We start from the raw sequence: 13,969 nt of genomic DNA, 5'->3' as shown, positions 1-13,969 counted from the left end.
CATGAACATCTCAAGTTCTTTGTACTATATGCTCTACTGTGTGTGTGTGTGTGTGTGTGTGTGTGTGTGTGTGTATGTGTGTGTGTGTGTATGAGTGTGTATTCTCACGTGTGTAGGTATGTGTGCACATGTGTTCACCAACCTGTGGAGGCCAAAGGACAGATTTTGTTATCATTCAGTGGCCACACTCCATTTGTTTTTGAGATAGTCTCTCACTGGCATGGAACTTGCCGAGCAGGCTACTTCCCAGGAGACTTGGCCAGTGAGGCCCCAGGGATCTGATTCTCTCCTCCTCCCCAGGGTTGGGATCACACTTGTACACCATCACACCTGGCTCTTTCCTTTTAAATATATGGATTCCAGGGATCAAACTGAGGTTCTTATGCTTGCAAGACACGCACTTGCTGCCTGAGCCGTCTTCCTAGACCTTCCCACTTTTTTTTGTATGTTTGGTATTAGTGCATGTATGCATGTTCACATAGATGTGAGTACACATGTGTGCATGTGTATGTTGAGGCCAGAGACTGGCATCCACGGAGGCAGGGTCACTCACTGAACTTTGGGCGTGCTGATTTTTATCCCTGTCTTTGATTTCCAGAGGTTGGGGCTATGGCGGCTGCTAAGCCTTCCCAGCTTTTAGGCGGGCACTAGGGACCCAAACTTGGTCCTCACACTTGCCAAGCCAGTGCTTTATTTGTTGAGATACCTTCTTAGACCCGTTAATCTTCTTCTCCCCCTTTAATCACTCCAGTTTGCTCAGATGATAGCAGAGCTTCTAGAAAGTGTGCTACCGGAGTCTGTTTGTGACTGGTGTATCCACTGCAGTTGTGAATTGTTCAAAAATATACTAGGTTTCCAGTTTTAGAAGTGGGGAAGCTGAGACCAAAGAGAACAGGAAGTCCAGCTGTCCACCTGCTTCAATCTGACTCCAGCACTCTACTGCCCCATACATTTGCTAAGTGTACCGGGTCAGGGACGACCAAGAGCCTGGTGGAAATTTATTCCTCATGACCTCACTGTCCAGCAAGGAATGAGGGGTTACAGGAAGGATGAGACAGTTCTAGAGACCATGGCTTTGACTTTGGTATTGAAGGACTTTCCAATTCAACCCAGCTTGCAATTTGAATTGGTTCTTGGGTAAAAGTGTGTAACATGAATTGCTAAACGGTCTTATTAATAAAAAACACGGAGCCAGATATTGGGGTAAATTCTGAAATATCAGAGGAATAGGACAAGCCAAAGCCAATCTCACCTTACTGACCTTCAGTCTCCAAAGAAACCTACTTCCTGTATACCCACACATATATTCCTTTCTGTTCTCCTCATTCATTTACTCTCCACCCAGCTACATCACTTCCTCTTCCTGCCCAGCTCTGTCACTTCCTGTCTGTCTGTACAGACCTCCAGACCTTTATGGTTAACTAGAGCTGAAATTTAAGATGTGTGCCACCATGCCTGGCTTTGTTCCCAGTGTGGCCTTGAACTCCCAAGTGATAGGATTAAAGGCGTGTGCTACCATTGCCTGACTTCAATGTCTAATACAGTGGCTGGCTTTTTCCTCTGATCCTCAGATAAACTTTATTGGGGTACACAGATAATACATCACCACATAAGTGTTTGCTTTATCAGTAGATTGAGGGAGGAAAGAGGCAGCCAGCCCAAAGTGTGAGGTGATACCCATGGCTCTCCCTAACACAACAGAATTTGGCTACCTTAGCATAATGGTGGCAACAGGAATAAACATGGCCCTAGCTTTCTTGCAGCTGTGGCCATCAATCTTTCTGAGAAGGGAGATATGTCATAGAAAGGATGCTTAGTCAGAAGAACTCTCTTGGGGTTGGAGTCAGAAGGACTTGGCTTTCCACTGAGCCTCTGTGACTAGGGAAGCCACTGGCCTCTGTTTCTTTAGCTGGGTCCCAGAGTTGTGGTATTTGTTTTACTGAGTTACTGGAAAGTTTGAGACTTTATAACGTATCTTTATAACATACATGGGAAAGTATGCAGTAAACGGCAGCTACCATCATCACTTGCTGGCTAAAATCCACATACTGCTCCATCTAGATCCATATGCTATTTCCCAGCTTCCAAAATTTAGAGTATTTTCCTTTCCTCTATTGCTGGAAAGTCTAAATGTAGCATAGTAGGTAGTGTGCTGACTAAGCAATGTGTGCCTTTCCTTACCTACTCCAGAATTACTTTTTATAAATGTTCTATATTTTACAGAGAGAGTGTACAGTTGTAAAAGATACCAACAAAGCAAATCTCCCTCCCATCTTTCATCCCAAGTTCTCTGGTGACTTCCCTAGCAGTGACAGACAACTGCTCTGTGTCCAGGCAGTCACCTGTATGTACACTGTGGATGCCTTCACTGCTTTTTATATGTAGTTATCCAGGAGATAGTTTCTTATCAGCATTTATCAATATGTCATGCCTGGTGAGACAGCTATATTGTCTTGAAGTCCATGAGCACCATCACCATGTATTTCACCATGGTAGGATTTAATGTGTGGCTGTCTGTCACCTATTCATGGAGGACTTCTGGAAACTGTGGGTATTTAGATAAGGCTGGCTGTGCTGCTCCCTAGAGCACTGGGGGGAGACTGACAGTTGGGTCCCTGGACAACCTTGGCTCTACAAGGCATCTGGATTCCCTGAAGGTCCCTGCTCAACTTCAGAGTGATTTGTTAGTCTCTCATTTGAACTTGGAATTCCCTAACTTAAGGTCTGGAGATTATATGTATTTCTTTACCTTAAACATCTTATTTGCTTATGAAAAATGTGGGAATCTAAAATCAAAGGCTCAAACTCCCCAGGTATGCACTCCCGAAGAACAACCACTGGTAGCCTCGAGGCACATAGATGCATGTGCTTTCCTCCTGAAGCTTAATGCTGCTTTTAATTTAATTATTTTTAATGCATTCACTATATTTGGTCACAAATCCTTGGTAAATGCAAATGCAAACATGAATCATTTTGGGTAGCTGTGTAACTTAGTGTATTGCAGTATCATGATTTAACTGTAGCTCTCTGACCAGACATTTAGGCCTTTGAATCTTTGTTTTTTTTTTAAACAGTGATAGTGTGAGAGAGATCTTCACACATAAAGTCTGTGTCCGAATTTCTGTGAGGTGGATTTCATGGCAGGGAGTGATGGGGTCTGTGGGTCTTACGTTGATTTCGCTTGTTATGCTATCCCACATTGTTCATGTTCAGCTATGTGGGTGGTGTGTGGACGTGCCTATTCTCAACACTCAGGTGATGACTGCCTATGGGAACCTCAAAGGTTAGGGGACTGGAGAGATGGCTCAGCTGATACAGTACTTGCTTTGCAAGCATGAATTTGGTCCCCAGAACCCATGGTGGTCAGCACTTGTAATTCCAGCACTAAAGACGAGGGGATGATGGAGTACTAAGGCTCATTGGCCAACCGACCTAACCTCCTTGGAGAGTTCCAGGCTCTGTTTCAAGAACCAGCTGGACGTGTTCAGCTGAGGTTGTCCTTTGGCCAACACACACACACACACACACACACACACACACACACACACACACGCAACCTTAAAAATGTAGGCAAAATATAACAAGCTTGTGTTAAAATACTTTATTTTTGTTAATCTGTATTGAGAAAGATTTTTTTTAATTAAATTGATTCATTTATTTTACATCCCAATGGAAGTTCCCCTCCCTCCTCTCCTCTCATTCCCTCCTCCCGCCTCCTCTTTATCCCTCCCAATCCACTTCTGTTTCTGTTCAGAAAGGGGCAGGCCTCCCATGGGTGTCAATAAAGCATGGCATATCAAGGTGAGGCAGGACTAAGCTCCTCCCCTCGTATTAAGGCTTGGTAAGGCAACCCAGTATGAGGAATAGGTTTCCAAAAGCCAGCCCAAGTGTCAGGGACAGGTCCCACTCCCACAAATAGACTAAGCTATACAACTGTCACATTTATATAGAGGACTTAGGTGGGTCCCATGTGGGCTCCCTAACTTTCAGTCTAGATTCTGCGAGTTCCTATGAGCCCAGGTTAGTTGTCTCTGTGGGTTCCTCTTGTGTAGAAAGGTTTTTGACATAATCATTTGCAGTCATTGGGAACACTGTGTGGACTCTTCATTGTCTGCTCCATTTTTTTTCTTCAAGGCAGTGTTTTAAATTCCCAAGAAGCTGAAGTCTGGAGCTGGCTGGCTGCAAGTCTCTCTTGCCTCAAAGCTTTAGTGGAGGAAGCAGATTCTGTCTTCTGGGACAACACATTCAACCAGTGTTTATAGTGTGTCTGAGAAGAAGATACATTTACTATAGTTTAAGTTATTCACATTTAAGGGAAAATAATCCAAATAAACAACAGTAAATAACACAAAGAAACTTGCAAGTCAGAGTTCTACAACTGAACTCACACACTGTTAAAGAAAACATAAGCTAAAAGAAATAAGCCTTGTATGCTATACTTTTTTTTTGGAAACAGATTCTTTCTATGTGGTCCAGGTTGGCCTAGAACATAGGATATTCCAGCCTCAGCTTCCCATGTGCTGGGATTAGAAGTGTGTACCACCATACATGGTCTATTTTACCCCATTTTAAATGAAAATTATGAGATTTTGAAACTATATTCCAGGGGTGGTGATTCCTGGGGCATAGCAAATAAAATAGGAGCTTTGGCTGAGTTTTGAAGAGGTTCTCACTACACCTTTCCACACACAGCAATAGTGAACTAAGCCTATTGGGGTCATATTGCTGCTTGAAGACTGGGGGTGAGGTCAGGTGTTTTGCCAACTGTCCAGAGGATCATGCATCATTTCCACTGGGTGTTTCTCTAGGCTCTGTGACAAGGGACATGACTGTATTTTCCAGATATAATTCTCCCTTTCATTTTCCAGCTGGACACTATTTTCTTCTAATGTAACCTCCATAGGAAACATAACATTTTTAAGAAGTAGAATTTTGTCCCACTCATTTGTGTACCTTTAGCTATATGGAAAGGTACTTTCTGAGCTGTGGACAGATCTCGGTTGTTACAGTGTGGTCTCACATGCATGAAGCCCTGGGATCCATCCCTAGCAGTGCATAAACCGGAAGCGTATGCCTGTAATCTCAGCCCTTGGGAGGTGGAGGCAGGAGTAACAGAAGGGCAAAGTCATCCTCAGCTGCATAGTGAGCTTGAGACCAGCCTGCTGGGCTGCGTGAGCCCCTGTCACAATGCAATGCAAAAACAGTGCTTTCCTAACACCATTTTTACGTCAGCAGACTTGAAGACTGTACTGTAGGACTTGGTGTAGTGTTAAGGGTGGTTCAGTGCATTAGAATATTTTTGCATTTCTGTAAATACACCTATGTTTTGTTTTCTTTGAGTTTTCCGTGTTTCCCCCTTTGATTTTAAGGTAGTAATGATGCTTTTTTCTTCTTATCCCTTCAGTGTTTTCACAAATGGAAGAATATTCATCCCACCTATAAAAATTATTATACCCAAATTCAGCCTGTCAGATTGGAATAGTGTGCTGGCCATCATTGGAGAAAAAGTCTTCCCTCTGGGAGGCGTTCGAAAGTAAGGCACTCTCAGGTGGGCAGTCAGGAGGGGACTGGAGGGGAGAACTGGGTGTCCCCCCTTTACTTTAAGCTGGTTTCATGAATCTATTAACAAACATCGAGCACTGGGCATGAGCTCTGTGCAGGGGCCACAGCATCTGAAGGAAGGGCCTCCGGTGGGATGGCTCAATGGGTAACGTGTTTGCCAGGCATGCTTAGTGCGCTGAGTTTGGTCCCTGGAACCTCTGTGAGGGTGGTAGGACAGAGCTGACTCCACGAAGTTGGCCCCTGACTTCCCAATGCACCTTAGCAATGTGCGCCCCTCACTGCGCACACAGTATCAACAAACGACAAAGAACCATGCAACCCAGAACCCCCACTTGAGCCGCAGTTGGAGGAGGCACTGCAGTCCTTGGTGGCCTGTAGAAGCTGGGGGACCACATGGGGGATCAGCCATGAAGGCAAAACTCAGCAGACGAGTGAGGAAGTTTTGCTTCTACAGGGCAAAAGGGTTCAAAGGAGTCAGCCCAGAATCACAGCCTCTCATCGGGGCTTTAGGGTCAAGTCTGTCTCCCGCCATCTGTATCTTTGTGGCTGTAAGAACACCCACTTCTTTGGTATCTTTTTCTTCATCTGGAAAGTGATATTAGTGTTTTCTAAAAGTCGGCATACATGCTCAGCACATCATTCAGTGTGTGGCATGTTGTATGTGATGACAGAGGAGCAGCTGTGACAGAAGGTAAAGACTGGGTAGGTATGGTGCATGGGGAAAGGACGTCACCTGTCACTGTAGGAGGCATATTGTCTTGGTTGTTCATGTTTGTGTTTTTTGGGCTGGGATCTAGGCATCTGGAGTGATGATGTTTGAGGGATTTGTTGGTGTAGATATCTGGTCTCATCTTTGTTGGGTGGGTGTTCCATTCTTCGGTTGGTATTGCCCAATCTGGATCCTAGCCAAGTAGGGTGGCTGTGGGGTCCCTGGGTTCTAGCCAAGTGTGTTGGGTATGGGGGTTCTTGTAGAGAGCTGTTCTGTAGGTTGGGGTGGGTGAGTCACATAGAAATGGAGATAGTTTAGAAGGAGATGCTGAGAAGGGAGGTGGGGAAGAACTAAGGGGACCCTGGGTCAAGAGCAAGAGGCCAAGTCCCAAGGGAATGGAGATGGGCTGGGAATGGGTCTCCTGTGGGCAGGTTGCTGCAGGACTAAGGGTAAGTCTGAAGAGGCTTGAATGGAGGGCAGGAAGAAGGATGAAGGTCTCTATCAAAGTCCCAGCCTCCTATGGCAGTTGTGTGTCTCTGGTAGAGAAAAATTCTGCAGATTGGTGGGTCACAGAGAACTGGAGATGGGCTGGGAGGAAAGACTGAAGGGGGCCGTGGGAAAGAACTAGGGGAACCCTGAGTCCTCCTCACCAGGGGGGCCAACTACACCTTCATTTTGAGAAAGTAGTTGAATTGGCTGTTAATTGGTGAAGCAAAAGATTAGAGACATTTAGAGATATTTATTAACACCCCCCCCCCCCCGTGTGTGTGTGTGTGTGCGCGCGCGCGCGCACATGTAGGTCAGAGATCAACTTCAGGTTTCATTATTGGGAACCATTGCCTTGTTTCCTGAGACAGGGTCTCTCAAGATCCCAAGGATCGATGGTCAACCAGCCCTTCTTTCTTAATGGTCTCGTTGGTTTCACTCTAGAGCTTTTTGTCCCATTGCTTTGGGGTCTGTGGTGAGGCACCACATTACGGTAGAAGTACATATCTGAAGATGTTGTTGACTTCAGGAAGCAGCAGAGAAGGGGCTGGGGTCCTAATACCCCTTCAAGGGCTGGACTCTATTAGCTCAGCTTCTTTGTACCTGCTCTACCTCCTAAAGGTCCATCACCTCCCAGTAGTGCCATGGGCTGTCACCTACACTTGGATTTTCAGAAGACAAGCAGACTGAGTATTTATCTTCAGAGGTTGTGAGGACCCTTGACTGGAAGGGGTAGTCACTTCCATTTGTGTAGTTCTTCTTCATTGTCTTATGTGTAACAGGCTGACAGTGGAATGAATTGGATCTTTTCTTAAATTAACCAGACAGTGAATACTTGCCCAAGAGTACTAAATGGAGTCATTGGGTCATTATAAGAAGGCCCATTATTTGCTAACAAATGCTGATTTCTTTCTAAAGCATTGCTACAACAATGTAAGCCAATTTGTATTAATTTTAGCTGCTACTGGTTAAAATTAATTGAATACCAACCAAGAGCTGATCATGTTCTCAAGACCCTCTGAGGACTTGTGCATAATGAAAAATACACTTTAATTAAAGCGCTCTAAGTGGAAAGTATGCAGTTCAGGAAAAGCAGCTTCCACAGGCTTCCTGCCTTGCTCTGCATGCTCGCTGGAGAGTGCAGTTTCTCAGGTATTCGACATGCTGGTCATTATCACAGGTGAAAAAGTGCCCCATGTACTGGGCTGCCATTTCCCAAATCCTCTCTCCTGTGTTCACAGATTGTTTACGATGGATGGGCATCTTTTGGACAACTCAAAGGATTTGCAAGACAATTATTTTTATGTTGCTGCAGGACTGGAGACTTTCAAATCTCTTCCTTACTGGAAGTCCCCACGGGTCCCCAGTGAGGTCCAGCAGTGAGTACAACTTGTACCTTTCCTTTAAATTAAAAACAGTCTGACCATCCATCCACCCAACCACCCACCCATCATATCTATCTATCTATCTATCTATCTATCTATCTATCTATCTATCTATCTATCTATCTATCTTTGTTTCTTTCTTTCTATCATCTATCTATCTATCTATCTATCTATCTATCTATCTATCTATCTATCTATCTATGATCTATCTATCTATCTATCTATCTATCTATCTATCTATCTATCTATCTATCTAGGGGGTGCATGCCATGTCATTCATTGGGAGTGTGGGAGTCAGTTCTCTCCTTCTACACTGTGGGCTCTGGGAATCTAACTCAGGTTGTCAGGTAAAGTAGTCATTATCAAGTGTAAGAGCTAGTTAGTAATAAGCCTGAGCTACCAGCTGAGCTTTATAAGTCATACTAAGCCTCCAAGTCAATTATTTGGGAAGCAGCTGCTGGGTATTTGGGAACAGGCAGGCAGGGGAGAAACTTCTGCCTATATCCAGGCTCACTGTCAAGTGTCTTTACCTGCTGAGCCATCTCCCTGGTCTCTGTGCCTTTCCATTTGAGTGTTGTTGATATTTGTCTCTCATTTCCAAGTCCTTCTGATTACTATTCAGTAGTAAAACTTGATGTGATAGCTGTCTATCTATCTATCTATCTATCTATCTATCTATCTATCTATCTATCTATCTATCTATCTATCTATCTATCTATATCTATCTATCTATTGTCTGTCTGTCATCTATCTATCTATCTATCTATCTATCTATCTATCTATCTATCTATCTATCTATCTATCTATCTATCTATCATCTATCTATCTATCTATCTATCTATCTATCTATCTATCTATCTATCTATCTCTATATCCTCTATCTTCTGTCTATCATCCATCTATCAATCATCTGCCTAATAATCATTTATCTATACATTCTCTCTCTAAATATATATGCTTATATATGCATACACACACATATATTTGAACCTTACATTTCTAAAATCAGGCATGGAGTGATGCACAATCGTTGAGAGTTCTGAATCTACACTGTGGATACAGACAGTCCAGGGCAGTGTCCCTCTGAGAATGGTGTTGGAGGGACATGTCCAGTGTGTGCATCAGTTGCTGGTGCAGGCCCCAGTGCCCATGAGTTAGGAAGGGATATGGAAGCATGCAAAATAGCCAGTCAGACCAGAATTCTGTGTCTGGTGGGTGGGGGACAGGCAGGTTTCAATTTCAGTTCTGCCACTGATCAGTCCTGAGGTGTGGAGTGTTTTGGTTCCTTGTAGTGAAGCCAGCAGGTTCTTGCTTTACTGGGTAATGGTGATAGCTATATGAACAAGTGAGAGGTATATGAATAATCCATGCTCTGGAAAACAGCAAAACTGCTAAAATGTCCGGTTGCTTCTAGCATTCCAAACCCTGTTACTATGCCACCCTGGGCCAGGCATCTCTCTAATCAACAAGGGGCCACTGACTCTCAAAGATCTCCTGGCCTTGTCTCCTGAGCTAGGAGATAGCTACTGTCATCAGCTGGGTCTTCTTTAGGGAGCAGGTCCCCTTTCTAGGTCAAGGATGCTTCTGCAATTTATAAAGATAAGGCGAGTCTAGGTTGAGCTTGAATGTACTAACTGCCTGTCTTTGCCTTTCAGGAGGTTTGGAGGCAATGATAACTACATACAAACAAAGAAAAAAGTAAGTTTTGAAAAATGAGTGACCGCTGTTATTGATTCTGGTGTCTCTTGGTCTTCTGAAGGCCCTGGGTGGCAAATAGCTTTAAGGTTACTGGAGGAGCCAGACCTGCCCATGAGAGAGGGAGGAGGAGGAAGAGGATAGAGTCTTCTTTGGAGCTCAGAGCATAGAACAGAGAGGCACATAGAGATGTCTGTGGCACAGCATGGCAGTCTGCACTAAGACCCCAGGCACTCAGCTCAGCATGCTGTGGATCATCCTTTAAGTTTGAAATCTGTCTTTTAAAATGTATTTATAGTACAAAGCTGAGGCTCTCGGGCATTCAGGGAGCATTTCACAAGTACAGTATAGAGCTTTGGACTCATATATTGTCAGCATTTAACGGGGCACACCACAGTGTGCCAAAATGCTGCTACCGACACCAGTTCTACTGAGGTCTTGCTTTCTGCATTTACGACCCAACTCTGGCTTATGCAATACTCTTTAAAACCAGCAGGGACGTTTTACTTGGTCCCTTGTGTGAAGTGAACATTTATATATTTGGCTGAATTTGCTTCCAAATATTTGAATTAAGATGTAAAAAAAAAAAAAAAAGAAAGATTATTTGCAGCATTAAGATAGTTAATGGTGTAGGGTTGGGGGACATTAAGAACCTTAGGTTTTATGATGACTGTGTACTTTGTTGTTATTGTCTACAGATTGTATAAAGATTGCAAAAAATAAATCCTGGATCCCCTTACATATCTGTGCTGTGGCACGGTTGGATTTTTGAGATTTGGGGTGCTCCTGAGCAGCAGTTTTTGGTAGCCTTCAAAGCATGTCCCAAAGGATGAGAAGTCCCTTTGTGCCATCCCTGGTGCAGAACCCAATCCCACCCTAGGCTGGAAAGCCAAATGATCTCCCCAGCAGTGGGTCTGGGAAGGAAGCACAGGATCTCCCCTTCACCTCCTTCAGAAGGGGATAAGAGCAATGAGACCTTTTAAGGCTTCCTTGGTTCCTGGGTTTCCTGCCCTTGTCCATCCCAAGGACCAAGGACTCAAGGTGGCCTGTACTCCTGATGCCTTCTGTTCTTAATCTGCCTACTAGGTGGAGTTCAAAAGAAAAGAGCCTCTCAAAAGTGACAGTGTGCTACCTAAAATCCAGGATTCTGTTTATTATGCCAAAGAGAAAAAGAAGACACCCCTGGGACCTTTAGTTCAAAGTGGTGCAGGTAATGGGGCAGTTCATCTTCTGCAGGCTATGAAAAGCGCTCTCTCTGTGTGCATGTGTGGAATGTATGGTGTGTAGTGTATATAGGTTTGATGTGTGTGGTATGTGTGTGTATATGGTGTGTATATGTAGGTGGTATGTGGTGTATGTATATGTATAGTGTGTATATGCATGGCATGTGAGGCTTATGTGTATCATAGAGTATATGTATGTGGTGCATGTGTGTGTAGTGTGTGTATGTATGGTGTGTGTTTCAGACAAAGCTTATTCTGCAAGGTCTTCTCTTAGAACTACTTGAATGTCAAGTGTTCAGCTTGTGGGGCAGTAGAAGGCTGCTGACAAGAGCAGTAACCTTCCTAAGCTGAGGGCAAAGGGAAGCCTTAAAAATGTCGCATTTAAAATAAATTCCACGTTCACATGCATGTGAGGACTATGATATCCTTGCTGTAAGACCAATATCAGATGAACCCGACTTTTGAGGGAACCTTGAACATAGAAGCCATCTAGCTTGTCCCGTGTACCTTTAGAAGAGAGATCCAGACATGACCATAAAATGAAATAATGAAAATAGCTCTGTCATACCTCTTCTCATCCTCACTGCTGTACTGTCCTCTCTGGCCTGCCCTGCTGCGTGCTTCAGTCTGATGATGCTCTTCCTGAGGTGTGTCTCGCTTTCCAGTCTGACAGACCTGGGGAAGGACTTGGTGCAATGTCTGGTTATGGTGCTGATAGGAAGCAGGTGGGAGAAGCCCCTCCCACACTGTTATACAGACAGGAAGCAGGTGTGAGAAGCCCCTCCCACAGTTATACAGACAGGAAGCAGGTGTGAGAAGCCCCTCCCACACTGTTAACAGACAGGAAGCAGGTGTGAGAAGCCCCTCCCACACCATTACACAGACAGGAAGCAGATGTGAGAAGCCCCTCCCACACTGTTATACAGATAGGAAGCAGGTGTGAGAAGCTCCTCCCACACTGTTAACAGACAGGAAGCAGGTGTGAGAAGCCCCTCCCACACCATTACACAGACAGGAAGCAGGTGTGAGAAGCCCCTCCCACACTGTTATACAGACAGGAAGCAGGTGTGAAAAGCCCCTCCCACAGTTATACAGACAGGAAGCAGGTGTGAGAAGTTCCTCCCACACTGCTTTGTGGCTTTGCAACATCTGGGCAGTATAGAAAGTCTCTTGACCTAGAGATGCTCAAGATTTCAAGGGTCCAGGACCTTTGTAGAGATAGAAACTAGACAGACACTGCAGAAATTGGGGTGCACTGAGCTGAGCCCTCTATATAGCAAGAACAAAGGGGGAGAGACGGACATGCAGATGTACAGGGACCCCGTCTGGGCGTTTCTCTGGTGGTGTAGAAAGCTTGGGAGCTGCTGAGTGGAAACTTGGATTTGTTTCAGAAAATGTAAATTGCGGATCAGTTTTTCTGCTGGTTTGAAAAGATTGTAGTTTTCTTTTTCTTTTTTTGGCTCTTTTGGGGGCCTGCCATCCAGCTCCCATATGAACACACAGGGAGCTTTATTCTTTCTTATAAGTGCCCAGCCTCACCTTGGCTTATTTCTAGCCAGTGTTTCTTAACTTAAGTTCTCCCATCTATCTTTTGCCTCTGGGCTTTTATCTTTCTCTCTTTCTGTATACCTTTCTTTCCTCCTTATTCTGTGTCTGGCTGTGTGCTGGGTGGCAGCCCCCTGATGTCCTCCTCCTCTTCTTGCTCCTTGATCTTGTCAGGTTTCTCCTATTTATTCTCTTTGCCTGCCAGCCCCATCTAGCCTTTCTCCTGCCTTGCTATTGGCCATTCAGCTCTTTATTAGACCAATCGGGTGTTTTAGGCAGGCACAGTAATACAGCTTCACAGAGTTAAACAAATGCAACATAAAAGAATGCAACATATCTTTGCACCATTAAACAAATGTTCCACAGCATAAACAGATGTAACACATCTTAGAATAATATTCCACAACAATTGTCTGTTATTTTCCCCTAGAAGGTGACGTGTATAAAGCACAGACTCCCGCTAAGGAGGCCCAAGAAGCACTGGAAGTCAAGGAGGACCCAGAGGTGAAGGTGGAGATGCCGGTTGACCAGGTGGGTCGCAGGGCTGGGACCATCTTCACTCAGCTGTGTCAGCTCCTACTTCTCCTACCCCCTTCCACAGCCTCACCCTCAAGTTCTCCCTGGCCTCTAGAAGGTTCTATGCTCTACCAGTTAACTACTTACCAATCCTTATGAGTCCCCATGCCAGACATGTCCTTACCTGTTCTTCCTCCAGCACTTCTGTTGAAGGGGCCATTTGGACAACTGTCACCTGTGTGGCAACAGTATGCCACTGTTTGGTTACCATCTCTGCCCTTGTCTAAGCTGTGAAGGCCACAGAGTGTGTGTGTGTGGGGGAATAGTCTGCTTTGCTCAGGATTGACACTCCAGTGCCTATCAGGGCTCCTGGCGTGCATACTACCTTTCAGCTTCATTTGTGAGTCAATGGAATGTGGAATAAAAGCAGTGTGGGGGATCCTCCATATGCTTCCCCACAGATGGAGGTGACTCCATGCACATTGGATACCTGATGTAGTGCCCTAGGTGTGGTATCACTGTTACTGTTTCCTACCCCCTCTACTTCCCGCCCCTCTAAGCTGTGCATTCTCATATCTCCTGCTCCCTTTTACTATAGTGCTAAGAGCAGTGGGCAGTAACCATGCCACTGCCTGCATGTTCTTCTGATTTGAAATCGCCAAATAACTTAGTCCATCACTTTTGACTTCAGCCACACTTAAATTTTGACACACAGCCAGAAAGCAGCCAGGTTTTGTAACCGGAACAGCTTGTAGTCCCGTTGTCTGCTGGACAGTGGTTTCCAGCCTATGGTTCCTGACTCCTTTGAGGACTGAATGACCCTTTCACAGGGGTTGCATATCACATAT

The 13,969-nt window shown here is 44.8% G+C and overlaps 1 protein-coding gene across 15 annotated transcripts in view; it reads left to right on the top strand.

Moving 5' to 3' along the window:
- Positions 1-13,969, top strand: part of Dcdc2c (doublecortin domain containing 2C) — a 69,725-nt gene that overhangs the window by 15,034 nt on the left and 40,722 nt on the right. For all 15 annotated transcript variants that reach the window (XM_076559886.1, XM_076559887.1, XM_076559885.1 and 12 more), the window contains exons 4-8: positions 5,405-5,533; positions 7,999-8,136; positions 9,798-9,840; positions 10,924-11,047; positions 13,036-13,136. In XM_076559886.1, the coding sequence (XP_076416001.1) occupies positions 5,405-5,533; positions 7,999-8,136; positions 9,798-9,840; positions 10,924-11,047; positions 13,036-13,136 (535 nt within the window). The remainder of the gene's footprint in view (positions 1-5,404; positions 5,534-7,998; positions 8,137-9,797; positions 9,841-10,923; positions 11,048-13,035; positions 13,137-13,969) is intronic.

Source organism: Peromyscus maniculatus, chromosome 22 (assembly GCF_049852395.1).
Source record: "Peromyscus maniculatus bairdii isolate BWxNUB_F1_BW_parent chromosome 22, HU_Pman_BW_mat_3.1, whole genome shotgun sequence".
NCBI classification, from domain to species: domain Eukaryota; kingdom Metazoa; phylum Chordata; class Mammalia; order Rodentia; family Cricetidae; genus Peromyscus; species Peromyscus maniculatus.
Note: the sequence above shows the minus strand (reverse complement) of the source record. Positions and strands in the feature narration are given on the sequence as shown.